The sequence below is a fragment of the Arachis hypogaea genome, chromosome 19 (genome assembly GCF_003086295.3).
Source record: "Arachis hypogaea cultivar Tifrunner chromosome 19, arahy.Tifrunner.gnm2.J5K5, whole genome shotgun sequence".
Classification (NCBI taxonomy): Eukaryota; Viridiplantae; Streptophyta; class Magnoliopsida; order Fabales; family Fabaceae; genus Arachis; species Arachis hypogaea.
This window is the reverse complement of record NC_092054.1, coordinates 25,434,116-25,454,919: the sequence shown is the minus strand read 5'-3', so window position 1 is coordinate 25,454,919 and position 20,804 is coordinate 25,434,116. Positions and strand designations below refer to the sequence as shown.

Sequence of the window (20,804 nt, the reverse complement as noted above, 5' to 3'; positions counted from 1 at the left end):
TATCCCACGGAAATACAGAAGGAATTTCAGAGGGATTTTTTGTCGGAAAATCAAAAAAATGGATTAACATAAATTACAGACGGAAAAGAGAATCCGTCGATTATTCCGTCGAAAAAATTAATTTTTTTCGTGGAAAATGGTTACAGGCGGATTTTCCGTCTGTAAATAAGGAAACAAAACGGTGGTGCGTTTTATTAAATTATTACAGACGGAAAATCCGTCTGTAATTTAAAATTTTCCGTCGAAAATATGGAATTAAAGGCAAATGAAACACGAGCTTCTTGCAAATGAAAGCTTCTTCTCCTCTCCCTAGCACGAGTTACTTCTCTCCGTGGCTGCTACTTCTGCTTCTTCCGCCGCTGCCGCTGCCGCCGCTGCCGCTGCCGCCGCTGCCGCTGCCGCCGCTGCCGCTGCCGCCGCTGCCGCTGCCGCTGCCGCCGCTGCCGCTGCCGCTGCCGCCGCTGCCGCTGCCGCTGCCGCCGCTGCCGCTGCCGCCGCTGCCGCTCCGCCGCTGCCGCTGCCGCCGTTGCGTCGCACAATCTCTCTCTCTCATCCCTTGCGTCGCACGAGATCCCTCCGGCGCCGCTCTCGTCGCATCTACTCCCATGGTCGCAGAGCTCTCTCTGCCGCTGCTCTCATCGCATCTGCTCCCTCTAGCGCCTCTTCCATCTAATCTCAACTCGCTCTCTCGGTTCTTCTCGTAACCATCTCAAATTTCAGGTATATATCCTGATTTTGTGATTCTGTTCTTCGTGATAAATCTTAGGGCTCAATTTTTCTGTGCGAGTTTTAGGTTTATCATACTCTGCTTTTGTGCTTTTGTACCCGACGATATCCCCTCCAAGTCTCTTCGCATTTCATTGTGATTGTTTTCTGTTTGTTCGGTTTTGATTTGGAATCGTTAAATTAGGGAATTTCGTGAAGGTTCAAACATGGAGCAACTTCTTGAGAAGGTAGTTGTAGCTATAGTTTACTCAATCCGATTCGAATTGAGTTTGATAGGAATGTGTGTTTTTTCTGGTTGTTGCAGATAATGTCTGTGCAGTCAAGGAGTGACAGCGTTAACACTTCTCTTTTTGACAAAAGGGAGCACATAGAGAAGCTGCATCGTACTTGCAATCTTCTCCGTAAAGTTCAGGTATTAGAGCTATTAGATGTGTCCTTTCTGGTTTCACATTGTTCTTCACATATTTTTCATCCTTGTTGAAGAATAGTTCATATATGATCTGCCTGATAGACTTAACAAGTGCATCCTTGTTTTTATTCTATTTGCTCACTTTGGGTTATCTGTATTTTCTCTTAGAATTGCTTGCAAACATACATTAATTTAATTGCTATACCTTTCTTCGTAGGGCTTTATTATTTTTTTGTAAAATTTTCCCCATGTTCAGAAAGAAGATAATTTGCTTGGAAATCTAGTGATTTCTGTATTTCTTGCAGTTTTTCTGTTTTAGACTTCCTACCTACTATCCACTTTTAGTTTCCTTCTAAACTTCTTTGTTTTAAGAAAAGCTTACTAGTTACTGGTGTTTATGTTTGTGCTTCTTCAATTTTTACATTTTACTGAGTTGTTTAGCAAACTTATCTCCAGGGAACTAATTTGTATTCATTTTTCCCCCTTTCTGAAGAGATGTTTCACTTTTATTGGATCAAGGATTCAAGACACAGACGCACTGCTTCTTTTTTATTTTTTGGTTTCTGTTACTGTTTGGTTGCTGAGAAATCATAGGAAATTGAATTCTGCATTTTTTTTATAAGTCTCACTTTTCAGTTTGATTGGTTAAATTAGCTTGACACTTTTCTTTTAACAATGTTTTCTTTTAACAATGTTGATACTTCTCATTCCTTGATTTTCATTACTTATGGTGCCCTTGCATGAAAGGGTATGTAGTTAGTCTTTATCTTTCCTTTTGTACAATAGGAAGAAATCAAGAAAATAAACTTACATATTTATTGGAATGCTTTTGTGTATTTGTTTTTTATTATTTTGTTATTTTGTACAAAATTGGTAATTGCTGGAACTTTATGCAGTTGATATGCTAAATATTCACTGATATAGAATAATAAACGTAGGTCCCTCCGGTGGGGTTATTTTCCAACTGTCTTGTGCAACAAAAAGTTCTTCATCCATTCCGGAAGCAGGTGAAGTAACTTTCTTTTCCCTTGTTCATTTTCCTTGTTTTGTCTGTTTAACTTCTCCAAAATTCTTAACGTAGGAGGAGGATTTCATCACTGCTCTGCAGAAAAAGGAGGTGGATTTTGTGCTTATGCAGATATTTCTCTTTGCATCCACTTTGCTTTGGTTTGGTTGAATATATCAAGGTAGTATAACTGTCGTTTAGGCTTTATCATTGCAAGCTAGGACATGCTCTTAACACATGCAAATTAGAATTATCTTCTAACTGTCTGCAAAATCTTTAGGGTGATGATCATTGATCTTGATGCACATCAAAGAAATGGCCATGAAACAGACTTTGCCTATGATAGTATGGCCACCAAAATAACTCCTTATGTTGTATTTTACTTTTTAATTAAAGCACCAAATAATTAAATTGCTGTGATGTCTTCTGAAGTTGGCCAAATTCTTCTTGATCTTTTATGTTTTACAATTAGAATACCAGGGACCTGTGATATGATATGGAAATTATTGATTTCCCACCTGAATCTGAATTAGAGATAAATAATACACTGGTGAATGGAGGCAAAATGTTGACCTCTATATTGGAACAATAGATTGAATTTATTGTTAGCTGTGTAAATCATAGTAGACATACATTCTAAGCAGATATTTGATATGTGTGGTGTTTGACTTGTAGTTTGAATGTCACTTGACTCCCATGGCCATATGCATTAACCAATTTTAGACCTTAATTTTAAAATAAATGTTACCTTTTTTTGGGCCCTAAATGAATCATTGGTTGACCTATTGGGTAATTTTGGGGATTTTAAAGTTTGGATTTTTTGTTATTGTGAATGTGAATAACAGAAGTGGAGCAAGGGAAAGCAAAAGGAAAAGGTGAACAACCAGGTGCTGTTTGATCAGGGTACTTATGACAAGCTCCTCTCTGAAGCTCCCAAATTCAAGCTCATCACTCCTTCTATTCTCTCTGATCGTTTGAGGGTACCCCTCTTTCTCTTACTCTCCCAAGCATTAAATATATTGTTCATGTTGATGGTGTGTGTTCTGCTATTCTGTAGTATAAGCAGTGGTGAAGGTTGCTATCTTGTTTGAAGATTCTTTGAATTTGTGTGTTATTCTATTGACATTCTAAGTTAGTAATGCCTATATGTTCCTGCTTGTCCCTGCCCTATTTGGGGCTAATCCTAAAAGCTTTTTGTGTGCAGACAAACCCATCTACCATATGCTTATGTTGCCCAAGAGAGTGGACAGCAAATGGGCCCATAGATAAGAACTAGGAAAAGAAAGCCTTATACAGTTACACCAAATAAAATTAATGGGACTTGATCCGTCTTGTGCTTTCATCATGCATGCATATGAAAGTGTTCATGAAGTTTTCTTAACTGATTTGATTTGCTTGTGATTTTGATATTTGCTTTTGTGGTGAGGTCATCAAATGATCCTATTTGATCCTATTACTGAAGATGTTGTCAAGGACTTTATAGCTAAACAGGTAAATGATTTATACTTGATTAATTTAATTGTATTTGATAAGAAGATAATTAATTAATAAGACAATGCATGACATTTTTTAATTTAATTGTTGTGAATAGGTAGTATTTTACAAAAGGCTACATAGAGTAATTTTCATTGACGCAATCCCAAAATCTTCAATCGGCAAGATATTAAGAAAAGAACTCAAGGCAACCCTGCTATCTAATTAGCTATTTGGCTTAGCTTCATTTGTTTCTTATATATAATAATGATGTCAATGTGATAATTCATATACTTTATTCTTTATAATAGATTCAATACTATATGATTATTTTAAACCAATTTAATTCAATAATCAGTTCATTTTTTTGTTTAAAGAATATTAAGAATTTAAATTTTAATATAATACAACTCTATTACTGCACATGACTTCTTTAACTATCAAGCAGTTTAATAACAGTGTTTTCTCAGATACAAGAACTGAAATTGGAACCTTCCTGACTCCACCACCAAATTGGAACCTTTAAGGGATGTGAACCTTTTTGGTCCTTGGCTGAATAAACAAAGTGCAACTGCAGGAGTAGCTCCTCTCACAAGTCACAACAACAGCATCATGCTTGAATGAGGAAAATTAACTCTTGATTTGTAATTTGCTTGATCTGTTGAAAATTCTGATAAGAACCCCCTCCTAATTGTGGAGTGGAGTTGAATTTTAGCATCATGAAGTAGCACTTTAGGGATTAATTTAATGATATGATTATATTCATAGGAAAGTAACTATAATGAGGAACTTGTTTATTGGGATGGTCATCTTATTTTTTTGGGGTATCTTTTTATTGAGACAGTGAGATATTGACTAATGGTGTTGAAAAATAACATCCAATTTTATAGGTATCATGTAATGAATATTATGTTTATTTATGTGATTTTTGGCTTTCTTTTTTTCAATTTACAGTGTGTTTGATGGAGTAAATTTAGAAAACAAATCTAAAGTATTTATTTTGCAATGAAAAAATTTTAAAAAAAATTTATTTTACCTTACTGACGAATTTACAGACGGATTTTCTGTCTGTAATCAGAACGTGGGATGATTTTCCAAAATTCAAATTACAGACGGAAAATCTGTCGGAAAATCCGTCTGTAATTACAGACGGAAAATCCGTCTGAAAATCCGTCTGTAATTACAGACGAAAAATCCGTCTGAAAATCCATCTGTAATTACAGACGGAAAATCCGTCGGAAAATCCGTCTGTAATTACAGACGGAAAATCCGTCGGAAAGTTCGTCGCCTATGGGAAATGGATAGAAAATTTATAGAGGGAAAATCCGTCGGTAACTGGTAAAAATCCGTCTGTAATTTTCCGACGGAAAAAAAATCCGTCGGTAAATAATTTCCGACGGGGCTTTTACAGAGGGACAAAATCCGTCGGTAATTTCGTCGGTAACCAAAAATCCGTCTGTAATAAAGACCAAATCCGTCTGTAAATCTGTCTGTATTAATCCAATTCCTCATTCAGCCATCGGTTCATCACAGATTCTGATTGGCTTATTATCAAAATTTTTAGTATGTTACTATTAATGTTATATGAAACTAAAAACGTTTTTCAAAAACAAATTCTTATATGACAGCAACAAATTTTCGGTGGTGCTATGTCAGCTCAAAACATTTTCTTCTACTGTCTTGTATGACAAAATTTCTTATCAGTTTGAACGTTATTATTTTATTGAAAACATAAGCAAATTATATCAAGATGGTGGTGCTATGGCAGTTCAAAAGTAAATTATTTGCCAAACTCTAACAGAGAAAAACTAGAGATGTAAAGTTCTTTTGAGATATTCAAAATTGTAACAGGTAGGCTGTATAATTTGAAGGTTCTTATGATTTTTGACAATATCAATCAATTAGAAGAACTAGAGAAATTGATTATAAAGTCACTTTGTATAAGAAATAGAATAATCATAACCACTAGAAATGTGTATATTCTATCCAGATTTGGAGTGGATGCAATTTATAAAGAATATGCTTTCTGAGTTGAATATGCATGCCTAAAAGCAATACCAGACATCTATGGGAAGGCCCCAAGGTATTTTTCATTTGCATATCTTTTTAGAAATAATTGCAAGAGTTAAGACATTATTTTTCATTAAATCAAATAGCTAAATTTTATATACAACATGCTAAGTTGCTAACATAATCATGATAATAATCTCTTATTACAGTTTCTCTCCTTGTGAAAAAAGATGGAGTTGAGCAACTCAAAATATCTTTAGAAGATGCCAAACATTGAAATGCTTCCAAATCATGAGTGGCTGATCTTGCAGAATGCACAAACTTATTATTAGTCCACTCATAATTCGATATCATTGAAAGCCTGCATTCTTGAGTCTGAAAAAATGTTGTAGCATGGTCAGCATTGATCTTATCAGTAACTGCTTGATTTTTGCAAACTTAGTGGTTTAGTCCAAATTACTTGCTCGTGATTTAGGGTAATGGGAGGGGGAGGATTTTCAATCATTTTTGTAGTACTGTATAGTTGTGAATAGTTTGAGACATTGAGTTATGGAATCCATTATTTTATCTAGATTCTGAAGCATGTGGAACTAAATACAGCTTGTCATGTTTTCAATTAAATCATTCAATGAAAATTGATAGCAAGTACAGAAGTAGGGTTTTGAAATTTGGGTATAGAAGAGAAGGTAAGAGAACGGAAGAGAAGAGAAGAGAAATTTAGGGATTAGGGTTTTTAAATTTGATTCAGGGACTAAATTACCACAAAAAGTTTACTAATCCACGTCAGCTAGCCAGTACTTAGCCAACGTGTCAGAGACGAATCCACATAAGCTTTTCGATAGCGTCTATTGACGGAAAATGCTTGAAGGATAACTCTGGATCTCGGAGTGCAACTTCAAGGATGAATATGAGTAATTATTAACTTTAGGGATTACTTTGAGGTTTAAGTGCAACTTCATGGACCACTTTGAGATTTAACTCTATATTTCTTATCTACATCAAAATCAGCCACTAAAATTAATCATTAATATATAATATATATTAAAACATAAATACACATTAAATAAATTAAATCAAACATATATTTATACACAAATATATTAATAATTAATTTTAATATACAAATAATATTTTTAATTTAATATAATTATTTTTAAATATTAATGATAACACTTAATTAGTTAGTGCAGTTGGTTAGTTAGTTAGTGTTTTAGTGATCTATTTTCTATTAATGGATCTTGCTTTCTATTTTATCTTTATAGTGTAGTTATATATATATATATATATATATATATATATATATATATAGTGTTGGACAGTGTATTAAATGACACATTACCTTTATTCTTCAGTAAGACAATAAGTATTATTCATTCTTTTTTTTTTTAACTTTTTTTCTCTACTTATTCACAATTCTATTTTGTTACTTATCTTAAAGAAACTAGTGCTTCAGTAATTTTTTCATGGTATCAAGAGTCTCATTTTTGTAGATGATCTATGGCTTCTAGTTCTGTTAATTCACATTCCTCAGTTACCTCATCTTCATCTTCATCTTTTAATTTAACTTTCACTCCACGATCTTTTGATCATCCTATAGGTGATAAGTTCAATGAAAACAATTATAAGACTTAGTAACAATAGGCTTTGGTTGTAGTTTTTGAGCAAGCTCTTAAAGATCATCTACATCCTGATAGAATGCCCTGACAGTATGCTTTTGAAGATGATCGTGTTGCTGGGATTCTTTCACTGGATTACAAAAGATGGAGGCAAGAATACTACAATATAATTTCCTGGCTTCTTACTTTCATGGATGAAACCTTCAAGAACAAAATGATAGGTTGTATTTTTGCTTCTGATATCTGGATTAAAATTGAGGATTATTTCTCTAAATCTATTTGATACAAAGTCAAGCAATTGCAAGGTCTTACTGCCGCAGATTATGTCTCACGAATAAAGAGAATTGTTGATTTTTTAGCCTCTCTGGGGTTTTTCCTAACTAGTGATGAATATATTGATGCTCTCTTGAAAGGTCTTAATGAAGATTACTGAAACCTAATTACTACTGTTTTTACTAAACCAGAATTGTATTCTCTCCAAGAGATTGAAATTTCTATTCTGTCTCATGATAATATGCTCAAAAGATTTTGTAAATCTAACTCTTTTTTTCCTCAAGCACATCTCACCCAATCTGCATTCCCTTCTTCATCCTCCGCTGGAAGAGGCATTGGGGGTAGAAAGGGCGTGGTGGAAGATTCTTTAGAGGTGGTCGTTCCTTCTTTCCTAATAATAATCACCCCCCCAATGTCAAGTTTATGGCTGTTTAGGTCACATCCCTTGGTACTGTTTCCAAATATTCAATCAAGAACAACCACCCCTTCCCAGATCGCATGATTTCCACAATCTAGTGCCTCCTCCTCTGTTGCTTTATCTTCTTCGACTTCAGCAACTCCATCCCCACCACCATCCTCCTTTCATAATCCCTATGCCTATATGGTCGTGCCATCCTCCTTCTCTGATCCAACGTAATTTTCTAATACTAGTGTCTCCCATCACATCACTCCTCATTAGTCTAACTTGCTCTCGTGTTCTAACTATTCGGGTCCCGAACAGATTCATGTAGGTAATGGAGTAGGTATGCATATTAAGCATATTGGTGATTCTTATTTGCATGCTCTTTATTCTAAAAGATGGTTTAAATTGTAATCCTTAATTTATGCACCTGATATTACTAAGAATCTTGTGAGTGTCTCTAAATTTGTAAAAGATAATGTATTATTGATTTTTGCTTTGTGAAGTGCAAGCACACCAAGAAGATTCTTCTACAATGTTTTAACACTGGAGGTCTCTACCAATTTTACAATGTTGTTGTTCCAAGACTTCCATCATCCTCTCCATCCTGCTTTATTTTCTGTTTTTTCTTCTAATTTTCGATTGTGGCATAAGCGACTTGGACTTGCCACAACTACCACTATTAAATATGTTCTTCACTAGTATAATTCTTTACAATTTTCTAATAAAAATGATGGTTTTATGCATGTGTGGTGCAATGACTGTGCTTGTGCCAAAATGCACAAATTACCTTTTCCAGATTTACTTACTTCTTATGATTCTCTTTTACAACTTGTTTATTCTGATGTTTGGGGGAGCCCCATGATTTCTCATTTAGGATATCGATATTATGTAATTTTTATTGATGCATTCTCAAGATATACATGTCTTTATCTGTTAGTAAATAAATCTCAAATTTTTTATGTTTTTCTTCAATATAAAGCTTACATTGAAAAATTAACTAGCCACACTATTAAATGTTTACAATATGATAATGGTAAGGAGTATGTCTCCAATTCCTTTTCTTTCTTTTTACAGCAGTCTGGGATTGCTCATAGGTTCTCTTATCCTTACATTCATGAGCAAAATGGAAGGACAAAGACAAAACATCGCCATCTCACTGAAATGGCTTTGGCCATGCTTTCCACTACTCGTATACCTTTAACATTTTGGGATGAAGAAGTCTTGACTGCTGCTTTTCTCATAAACAGACTGTCAACCTCTGTCTTAGATGACAGTAAGTCATCTTTTGAAGTCTTTTTTGGTCATAAACCTGATTATACGTTCTTAAAAGTCTTTGGCAATTTCTGTTATTCTAATCTGAGACCGTATAATAAAAACAAATTAAGCTATAGGTCTCATCAATGTGTGTTTTTAAGCTATGCTCAAAACTATAAAGGATATAAGTGCTTATCCCCAATTGGTAAAGTGTATATTTTAAGAAAGGTGCTATTTGATGAGAATATATTTTCATATCCTTTGTTATTTTCTGGAGGTTCTAAGTCTATATTGCATCCTGTTACTGCTTCAACTAATGACTTTATTCTTAGACCAGTAGCTTTAAGGCCTCTTGATCCTGTAGTGCAACCTGACTCCACTCATTTATTGCAAACTGAAGATGCTATCATCAGTGTCTCTCCTTCTGTTTTCAATCAGACTCATATCAATACTGATGTGTCCTCTACCCCAATTGTTTTCTTACAACCTATTCTGCCCCAACTGTATAGCCTGATTCTGCCCCAAAGATACTTATCACATGGTCACCAGGTCCAAGGCAGGTATTCGTCGACTTAAAGCATATCTTTTTTATTTGAATTCTCAAGTCATTGATGCAAAAGTCATTTGAATTTTTACTAACAAATTCTCTAAGAACACTTGTCAATAAAATATTTGTAGTTATTTATGAAAATTTTGGGTATATTGATCTAAAGAAAACTACATTTCTATAAATTTATGATTGATAATTTATTTCTACAACTTTAATCTCCGCTCAAATTGCTAGTTTCTCATCATTTTAAGATGTTATTAAAATAAAAAACAGCCGTAGTTATTTATGCAAATTTAGGGCATAGTGATCTAAAGAAAACTACATATCAATAAATTTATGATTGATAATTTATTTCCACAACTTTGATCTTTGTTTAAATATCTTTTATTTACATAGTTTCCCATTTATTAATAACAATAATTATAGCGGTGGCCTGTGGCAGACTACATTAAAAGCACCGCAAGGATAAATGCTAGGGGTGTGCATGGCCCGGCCCGGCCCGGCCCGAAGGTCCGGCCCGATCCCGAACACTTTAGGGGCTAATTTGGTGTGATTTCATCGGGTCTAGGGCCGGGTAAAGGTCTCAAAAATAGACCCGGTCATTATTTCGGGTCGGGTCCGGGCCATAGCTCGGGTCACCCGAAATCGGCCCGGTGGCCCGGTCACCATACACAATAAATATTTTGTATTATTAGTGATGGATGATGGCTATTATTATGTAGAATTTAAGTATTGTAAATTTTAATATTTTGTGTTATTAGTCATTATATATAAGACTATAAGTTAATATTTTATATTTAAAATGCATAAGACTTTAGACTAATGCATAATATTGTGTTATTTGTATTTATTTAAATATTTGGTGTTATTAGGCAATATTAGTATTGATTATGGTTATGCTTTAATTTTAGAGAAGAGTTGGTTCTTGTTATATTTTTCTAAGTGAATTTTACCATGTCAAATAATGGTTGGAGTCTTGCAAATTTGGATATTTTTACATGCTAACTTACAAGAAGGTATCAAGGTAATATAATGTTAACGGCCCGATTTTCACCCGGTTTTCACCCGATATAGTTGTGGCCCGAAAGGGTATAGGTTTCATCGGGTCTAGGGTCGGGTTCGGGTCTCATAAATGGGCCCGGTACATATTTCGGGACGGGTCTGGGTCACATCAAACCCGGTTTCACCCGGCCCATGCACACCCCTAATAAATGCACTATTGGCATCTACAACATGTGTTTTATATATACTAGTGTATGTATTCGCATGGTATACGAAAAATATTTAATATTTTATTTATATTTAAGATATTTTTAATAAAAAATATTTTTTAATATATTTTTAAATTAAATCTAACTTATTTTTTATTTATGTGAATATTAAATAATAGTACATAATAAAAAATTTTCACAAAATAATTAGATTAATTAAAAAATATAATATATAATAAATCAATGTCTTAATTTTTATAAGAAAATGTATATATATATTTTTTTTGTCTCAAACATTAATCATTGCACATCTATAAACTGTATCTCTATTTTTGTATTAAATAAAATTTAAATATTATTTATATGAAAATTTATATCTAACTACAAAAATAAAATATAAAAAAATATAATTAACAACAAAAAGATATAAATTGAATAAACAGTACCTGTCAAAGACTTCTCTATATATAAAATTATTCGTGCAATTCTCAAAAATTTTCTCAAGATATAAAAGTTTATAATCACATAATACATTAAATAGACAGATGACATATACATAGTGTAGGATTAATCTATTATAAATTAAAAATAAAAATATTTAATTAATTTGATTATCTATTTCATAATAAATCATTATAATTATGTGCATTTGAGATATAAAATTAAAAATATAAAAATATATATTTTTTAATTAATAATTTTTTATTTATGTATATGTATATATTAATTATTTAATTAATAGTTTTCTTGTACTTATTTTGTTTAAATAATTTTAAATATTTTTTATTTATATATATATATATAATTAATTGCACGTAAATATATTTAAGTCATATAGGTTAGTTAATTATTTTTTGAGCCCATAATTATTCAATAGTTCTTTTATTCTATCAATAATTCAATATCACACACATGTAATAATTTTTATAAATCATGATAGTTTTCTTATTTATATATACATATATATTATTTGTGTAACTAATATAGTTTTTCTTATTCTTAGAACATATTTATTTTATTTAAATAATTTTAAATATTATTTATGTATATATCATATTAATTGTAAATAAATATATTTAAATTATATATTAATTATTTTTTATTATAATTTTTATTTTATAATTAATAGTTTTCTTATTCTCAAGATATATATATTTCTTGATTACGATTATTTCTTTATATATATTTATTTCTTGATTACGATTATAATTGTGCACTTACTACTTATTAGTAATAATGATAGAATTGATTGTTTTAAGATAAAAAATAAACTTTTAATTAATGTTAAATTAATTTGATATATATTTATTATAGTCATAAATTTTAGCTATTAACATATTTTTTTATACCCGTGATTTTTTTTTTATAAAGTTACATATATATTATTGGACAACTAAAATTTACCCTAATATACTATTCATTATAGATTATTTAGATTATACGTGTAATTAATTTTACGTTAATATATATTAATAATATTTTAACCCAATGTTCCTATTAATTACACACTAATAAAATTTTAACCCGACTAAATATATTATTGAAAATCTAAAAATTTTAATAAATACTATTGTTAATAAAATTTTAACCCAACTATTAATTATTTTATCATTTGTTAATAATAATTTCACATAATTAATTAAAATAATTGTCATCAAAGATATTATTTATTATTAGCAGATTTTTTAACTTAACTGATCTTTTATTTTTTCTTTAGTTATACTGAGAGCAAATAATAATAAAAATAAATTTAAAAAAAAAAGTATTTTCATATAATAAAATTTAAAAATAATATATACAAAAATAATAATCATAATATATAAATTGAGACAACAATTTAAAATTTTTTAAAACTAATTTAATCAAATACTAATATTTGATCTAAATTATTTAAATAATATTTAAGTTATTCTAGTCCTTAGACACATATAGATTAGAATCATTCTCGTAACAACACCCAACTGAAACAATGTCATAAGCTCGAAAATTTAGAATCCGTGCAAATGCAGACTATCCTCTTATTAAATAAGCTTTATCATCCACTATTTATGTAATGCGGCAATGTATAGAATAGGCACAATGAGAAATTAAACTGACCTTTATTCCCATCAATGGCATTGTATTGATGGACCAAAAGGCCGATAGTTTCTAAAAAAAACATAATATCTTATAAAATTATTTTTATTATGAAAAATTTTAAATTTTTTTAAATACAGTACCAATATTTGAAATTGCATCTCCAAGCTTGTTATAATTCTAGCAAAATTGAACCTAAATTAAGGAAATTAAATCTCATTATACGCTGCACTTCGAAAATTTTCATGTAGACATAAAAAACATGGAGGGGATAGAATTTAAACTTGACCTATAAAGTTCATTGGAAGCAATTGCTCGATAGACGAAAAGAATAAGTTTGAGTACGAATAATTATCAAATTATCAGAAGAATAATAATAGAATGACTACATAAAAAAATATCATAAAAAAATTATAATTTGTACCTTAAAAGGATCAACTTCGATGAAAAAACAAAGAATACATTCATATTCTATGAAGTAGTCAACAAAAAATAACAAATTAAAAAATAAAAAAAAATGCTTTAGCTCTCAAATTTAGATTCATGAACAACAAAAAAAACGCTATATATAATCTTTAGTAGCACAAAATTAATTATAAAAATTAATTATTGATATCGATATCAATTTATTACTAATTAACATACGTGCATTAAAGAGCATTTTAACAAAGCTATTTATGTTAATATTATATTTATGACAATTAGAATCATAAATTTACGTTTAATTTTTTATTATTAATATCAATATCAATTTGTCATTGGTTATTTTTGCTTAAAAATTATATTATAAGAATTGACAATTAGAATGAATGAAAATATTAATAATTGGGATAAAACACTTAATTAAACTAAGTATCAACTTAGATTACACAAAAGTCTCAAAACGAATAACATTACGTGTATGTCTCCATTCATATTTCTATATAAATTGAATCAATATTATTCAAATTAGTAAATTTTTATGTAAATTGATGTTAATAGATTCGATTTACCTAGGAATGAAATTTGGAATATAATAAATCAATAGTAAATCATATCAAGTTGATTCGATTTACTACTTTTGCAGCATATATAATAAATTGAATCTAATTAATTTAATTTACTACTTGTACATATTATTTACAATTACTATTTTTAAATTAGTTGTTATTAATTTTAAAACATAAATATCAATTAAAAAATACTCTCCATTTAAATTCAAATAAAATATCAAAAAATTAAAATGAATAAGAATAAAAATTTAAAATTTATATTTTAGTTCAAATTCCAAAAAATCTACATTTTTACAAATTTACAAATTCAAAATGGAATAATAAATAATTTCTAAAAATTCGTTAAAAATTATCCTTTAACTCATCAACATTTAAGGCATCATTACCAAGACTTTTAATGTTAAAAATTTAATATAAATTATAGCCCACCAATATAATATAAAAACTAAAACTTAGATTAATATATAATAATATTTTTAATTTATTATAATCATTTTTAAATTAATACTTAAAAATTATTAAATAATTTAATAAATAATTCTTTAATTATTAACTTCACATACATGCAGAGTCTTCACCACTTGTTAATATTATGATTTTGAAAATCGACTGAGTAATCGGATCGGACCAGTTAAACCAAAATTTATTGGCCAGTCCGATTCGTTTAGATGGATAAATAATCCAAATTGATAACTGGATTTGAATAAAAAAAATCGGGAGTGCATCAGTGCATATTCTCTTGCGGTAGTGCGTCCATATCCTTGTCGATCCTCTATTGTCCGTCGTCGATCCTCCATCTTTCGTAGTCAAAGCAAATCAGAAGAAGAAAGGATGATGAGAGAGTGACATATATTAGAAGAAGGGATGAGGTAGAGGGAAGTATAACGAGGGATGATGAGAGGAGAGCGATTCGGATAAGAGAAGAGTAAGCGATGGGGTAGAGAAAAAGAATGATCGTGAATAGCTTAAATTTGGAGGAGGGATTTTGATCGTTTGGGGTCTTATTGATTTAGGTCCAATTTAGACGGTTTAATTAAACTTTTTTAGAAAAATACCATAAATAATAAATAATTATATTAAAAATAGTTTATAAATAAGTGATTTTGTATTTGAATTTTTAGTTTTAAAAGTATTTATTTTAAAAGAAATGTGATAAAAAGATTTTTATTACGAAAAAAAAGTTATTTTTTAATTTTTTATAAGCTTTCAAATAGCTCGTTAAAAACCTGTAATTTAATTTTAAAAATTACACCAAATATTAATGCTACTACTTTTTATAAGTCAAAAACTCAAAAAATTTATTTTAAAACTTTCTAAATGGATCTTTTATAAGGCATTATTTGACTAATTTTAAAGAAGTTTTTTTTTTTTTTTGCATGGCCTATATCCTTTATTTTTAAATATTCATTTTCGTATTTGAGATTTGTCCTAAAACTTATTTGTGATAAGTAAAATGACATAACTAAAAAAATTTGGTCGATAGTTCTGAATTTATTTTTGGCAACTACTCAAACCAAAAAAATAATTTTTTTTTTATAAAAATGCATTATTTAAAAATGTAACTTATTTATTTAGTTACCTTTTAAACAAAGATAACACTTTTATAATATATTCAAATTTAATCATATAATTCATCATTTAAAGATTAAAAAAATTATTTTTATATAAAGACAATTATAAAATTTTTATGATAGTATCCATCTTTATTTTTAACTTATGCATTTTTAAAAGTTAACTTAAAATATATTTATATTTTTGTGTGTTTATTTATAATTTTATATATTAATTTATTATAACTGGATTATTTAAAATAAATTTGTTGAACATCTAAACAAGAAAAACAATAATTAGAGCAATTTGGTGATAGGTTCAATTTTCAGATCCTTGATCAATAATATTCTTTCGCCCTCGTTAATTAAATTTTCAAGTGTAAAATATAAATGCACACCAAGAGAAAATTGAATAATTAAGTTTGAGAGAAATAAAATAAATGAATAAATTCTATTCATTGACGATCACCACCAAATACATTAAAATCATGATAATCCAATTTCCCTTGATACTTCTTTGTTCTTCAGACTTTAATTAAGCCTTGATGAAGCCAGCATCGTAGGAAATGCCAGTGGCTGGGACCCAGGTGCTAGCTTGAATCCATGGCTCAGCAAGATATTTAGCAGCAGTATTCTTGTTAATAAGTCCTTTTGCAAATTTGGCCCTGGCTCCGGCGTTGGCACCAGCTCCAGTGTTTCCAAACTCAGCAAAGTAACAATTGTCAGTGTTAGCCTCAGTTGGTGGGTTCCATGGGATGTAACCTTGTGGCTGGATCAAATCACCAATGTTATTCTCAATGAACACTGCCCTTGAGAATGCCTTCCATGGCCTTGCCAAGAATGTCCTCACTGTCAACCTGTCTGGGTAGAGGGCGGCATCAGCCATGATCTCACAATTTTGGAGGACAATACCAGTAGGCATGTTCTTCTGGTCAGTTCCATCGGCGACCACGATGTTCTGCTGGTTTGACATGGGCTTCCTCACAATGATCCTAGAGTTTTGGATCAAGGTGGTGCCATAGCCGAAGATGAAGTCAATGGTACCAGAGATTTCGCAGTTGCGGTAGAACTGACGATGGGCGTGGGCATAAAGTGTATCTTGGTAACCACGCATTGCGCAATCAAAGAAGGCTGAGCGATCTCCCTGCACGCGAAGTGCCACTGCTTGGTGACCTTCAGCGCCAGCGGTGTTCTCGAATGCAATTGACTTGGCAATGAAATCATCGGCATTGGAAGCTGCACATACAGTTTATATCAAATCTATTAAATACTTGATTAATTTTTAGAAAATTGGTTATCACAACAACATAAGCATATTTTATCTTCTAGTAACATGTTTTACATTGTGAATTGGGATGATATATTTTCATTTCTATAATAAAATGATTTTGACAAAATAGAATAGAAACTAGGAGAAATAAAGCTAGACTTACAGAATGTGGCGGTTCTCATTGTCTTGGTACCCTCATGGAAGTTCTTGCGACCAGTGATAATGGTTCTTGTATTTCCATCACCATAGATAAACAAGTTCTTGCACTTCTTGTCAACGGTAATGTATTCGTCATAAACGCCAGCCTTAACATAGATAATGTATCTACCTTGGAAGTTGGCGGGGTAGGAGTTAATTGCGTCCAAGACGGTCTTAAATTGGCCACTACCATCCTTGGCAACAACAACATTAGGTTTGACATTATCCATGTTAGCCAAGAGTTTGCGATCTGCGGCGGATAACCAAGTGGGGAATCCCTCATGATCCACCTCAAGGAGCTTCCTAGAAGCGGGTTTGAGGTTCAAGTTCAAACCAAGACCATTAAGGAAGTGGGACAATCCGGAAACAACATCAAGAGCAAGACCAGTGAGTTTGCCAACACTGTCCAAGCTGTCAGATTGCAACTCGGTTTGGACCTTCTTTTCACCTTCGGTGTCAAAGCCGTCCATGCAAGATTGTTGGTAGGCAATGACGGCACCCAACCAGTTTTTGAGTTCTGCAGAACTCTGGTAAACACTTGCAAAGTTGTTCTCAGAGACAAGGTTGATAGAGGCCTCCAGTTCGTGCATTGCCGATTGCAACAAGTCCTTGCAATCTTCAAGGGCCATCTTCATGCCTGGATTACTCTGACCGTGCTCTACGGAGAGGGTATCAGTCATGTTGAATGCCTTTATCACACTGTCCAAGGTTTTCCTTACCACTTCTGAGACGTAATCCTTTGGGTCTGTGGTATTGACATTGCCAATGATATCATAACAAAGTTTCTTGTCATCTGCGTTTTGGCACAATGAGTCAACTGCCTTATTGTGGGTTTTCAATTGGTCGTTGCTGGTGTTGTTGCTAACAACGGCAACGGTGCCAATGACAACACCAACAACAAGAATGATAGATACTCCAGCGACAATGACTTTGCCGTTTGCCATTTTTCAGGAAATTGAATATGGAACCAAATTAAATCTGGGTTGATTGGGAAGGAATCCTTCCCAATCGTTTATTAGACTATGCAGATGGTGATGATGAAAACCTTTCACAATCTTGGGGTATTTATACTTGTGTTACTAAGATCTGTGCAAACCAAAAATAGCATTAATTGACCGAATCTTTGGTTTGCTAAAGAAAATTTTGGCCCTTATTCTTCATTTTTCTGCCTCCATACACGTACCTGTACACTAGTAACAATTCAAAAGAAAACAATGGCTTCATTACCGGACATAAAATAGTATAGCATTATTTTCAATTTTAAGATAAAATAAGTCGCAAAATGATATATATATATATATATATATATATATATATTAAAAAATATTTAGAAGACAATAAAAATTAGCTCAAAATTATTTTATTTTATATTATTAGAACTATACAGAAATACGACAAAGAATTTAGTTAATCACAAAGTTTTTATTAAAATATATAAAGTCAAGATTTTTTTATGCTTCTTGCGTATATTTTATTAAAAGAATATTTTAAAATTTTACTACTACTACTAATAATAATAATAATAAATATTATTATTATTATTATTATTATTATTATTATTATTATTATTATGTGTCTTAAGGACATATATTTGTGATTTCTATCAAAAATATTATTTGTATACTAAAATTAATAACTAAAATTAACTATTAATGTATTTATATAAATATATATGTGATTTAATTTTTTTTAATATATATATGTATATAATTCGGAGGGGAAGGCTATTCAACACAATTATAGGCAACGTGCTAATAGAAAGTTTCCAAGTTAATTAACGTTTTAAACAACGGGCTATACAAACTTTCACTTAATTAATGCACTATGTACTATTATTCTTTTGATAATGTTTAAGAGATTGTATAAAATCAATTTAAAACAGTTTAAAATTATTTTATTTTTTATATATTTAGTAAAATCTAAAATATTAAAATTTTTTAGTATATAACTAGTATATATAACTAGTTTTAATATATTTGATTTCACTAAATAAATATAGTAGTTATTTTAAAAAAATTATATTAAAATATTAAGATTTAATAAGTAATTTTACAAATTGGTTTTTTAATTATTGAGTTCTACTATATAAATTAAATAATAGTAAAAATTATAATTTAAAAAAAATTTAAAAGATTTAAATTTTAAAATAACTACTTTATTATTTAGTGAGATTTAAAATATTAAATTTTTAAATATATAATCAACAATAATTTGATAAATTCGTTTAAAAAAATTCACTATAAAAAATTATAATTTGAAAATGTAAATTTTAAAATACAAATAACAAAATAATTTTATAATAATTTTATTACTTTTATTATTTTATGTAAAGAGAATTTTATTATTAAGATCTAAAAAATAATATTAAAATTAGTACTATAAAAAAATATTTTAAATTTAATATTACGAAGAAAAAATAAAAAAATTATATAAGGACTAATTTGATTAATTTTTAAAATTTTAGGGATGAAAATAACTTACGTCTGGACTTTCAGGACTATTTTGATTATAAATAATTTGTTTACATCTCGAGTGACACGTCAACCAATCATCTTGTGACACGTAGTATTAACCTACCACGTTATCATGCCACGTGGCACTTAACGTGACACATTATCATCTAATAAAGGAAAGGACCAATTTAACTTACATTTTATTTTCTAAGAACTAATATAACTAAAAAAAATTTTGAGAACTAATTTAAAAAATAAGTGATCTTTTAAAAACGAATTTAAATATTAACCTATACTAGAATTATACGAGGCAATTACAAGAAAGCATGCAAGCACTGATACAAGACAGATTGTTTTACTCAAGGACTATCTTGATCATTGTCAATATTAACTGTATTCTATTTTGGTTCCAATATATTCTCAATTGTCCCGTTAGTTGAAAATAAATAAGTTTTGAATTTTGAAATAGAAACTTTATTTATGAGATTTATCCAGGATGACATATTGACAAGAAAATAAATTTCGATAGGTAAGGACTTATCGTGAAAGAATAAAGTAATCGAAAAAATGAAAAAGTTGATAAGTGAAACTAATTAATAACAATTACTCATATCGTGCAAAAAAAGGGAAACAATTACTCAAAGATTAATATACGTTAGAGTTATGTTTAAATTTGATTGGTCAAAAATTCGTATAAATAAGTGAAAGTTCGAAGAAAAAAGGATTGAAATCTCGAATAAAAAAAATACTCTCACTTATATGATAGCAAATTCCTGAGTCTGCTAAGAGCTTTTTTTTATAGGGTTCCTTCCATGTCTTTTAAATTTCATTTAAATTTTTTATAAACTTTTTCTTCTTGCAAATTTATCTTTCCAGCAAGTTTATTCTTTTCATTTTTCTTTAAGATTCAATACTTTGTTTTTTATTTCAAAGTCTTTTGATTTTGTTGAAAGCAGTTTATTATTTTATTTAAATCAATGTTATTTCATTCAATTCCAGTCATATTTATTTTTAAATTTGTTTTTTTCTTTTAGATTTTCTTTTATTATTTTGTCCAATAAAATGAATCTTTGATGCACTTTCGAGAACTAATACTCATAAAGAGGAGTAGGTTTCGCTCCCAAATCACTAGATATCGAACTATTTAAATTTACGAAAAATTTGTAAAATAAATTGGCACATCCGATGGACAGTTTTAAAAATTGTGTCAAAAAGTGTTTTATAATGATCTAGTGCATGAAACTTAGAAGTAGCAAGATTATTCGAATGGTAGAAAAAGTTTCTAATACTAATGTGGAATCATCTGGAATCATCTGCAAATGTTAATGTTGCTA

At 30.0% G+C, this 20,804-nt stretch overlaps 2 protein-coding genes across 11 annotated transcripts; one reads left to right on the top strand and one right to left on the bottom strand.

Moving 5' to 3' along the window:
- Positions 1-288: 288 nt before the first annotated feature.
- LOC112777079 (uncharacterized) lies at positions 289-4,534 on the top strand. 10 transcript variants are annotated; one of them, XR_011877586.1, is made up of 8 exons: positions 289-720; positions 911-953; positions 1,031-1,138; positions 2,074-2,142; positions 2,217-2,322; positions 2,987-3,121; positions 3,346-3,632; positions 4,085-4,534. XR_011877586.1 is itself a non-coding variant. In XM_025821361.3 (6 exons), exons 2-6 carry the CDS (start codon positions 933-935, stop codon positions 4,112-4,114), a joined length of 363 nt encoding a protein of 120 aa, XP_025677146.1. In that variant the 5' UTR covers positions 289-720; positions 911-932; the 3' UTR covers positions 4,115-4,534. The 10 variants fall into 10 exon arrangements, 1 of the variants encoding a protein (XP_025677146.1); XR_003190298.3 differs by lacking the exon at positions 2,217-2,322 and having other exon boundaries at positions 3,568-3,632; XR_003190296.3 differs by lacking the exon at positions 2,217-2,322.
- Positions 4,535-15,981: 11,447 nt separating this feature from the next.
- Positions 15,982-18,044, bottom strand: LOC112779855 (probable pectinesterase/pectinesterase inhibitor 58). Its single transcript, XM_025824207.3, has 2 exons — positions 16,983-18,044; positions 15,982-16,785 (listed from the first exon to the last, which is right to left on the bottom strand). The coding sequence occupies exons 1-2, from the start codon at positions 17,959-17,961 to the stop codon at positions 16,085-16,087; spliced, it is 1,680 nt and encodes a 559-aa protein (XP_025679992.1). The 5' UTR covers positions 17,962-18,044; the 3' UTR covers positions 15,982-16,084.
- Positions 18,045-20,804: the final 2,760 nt, after the last annotated feature.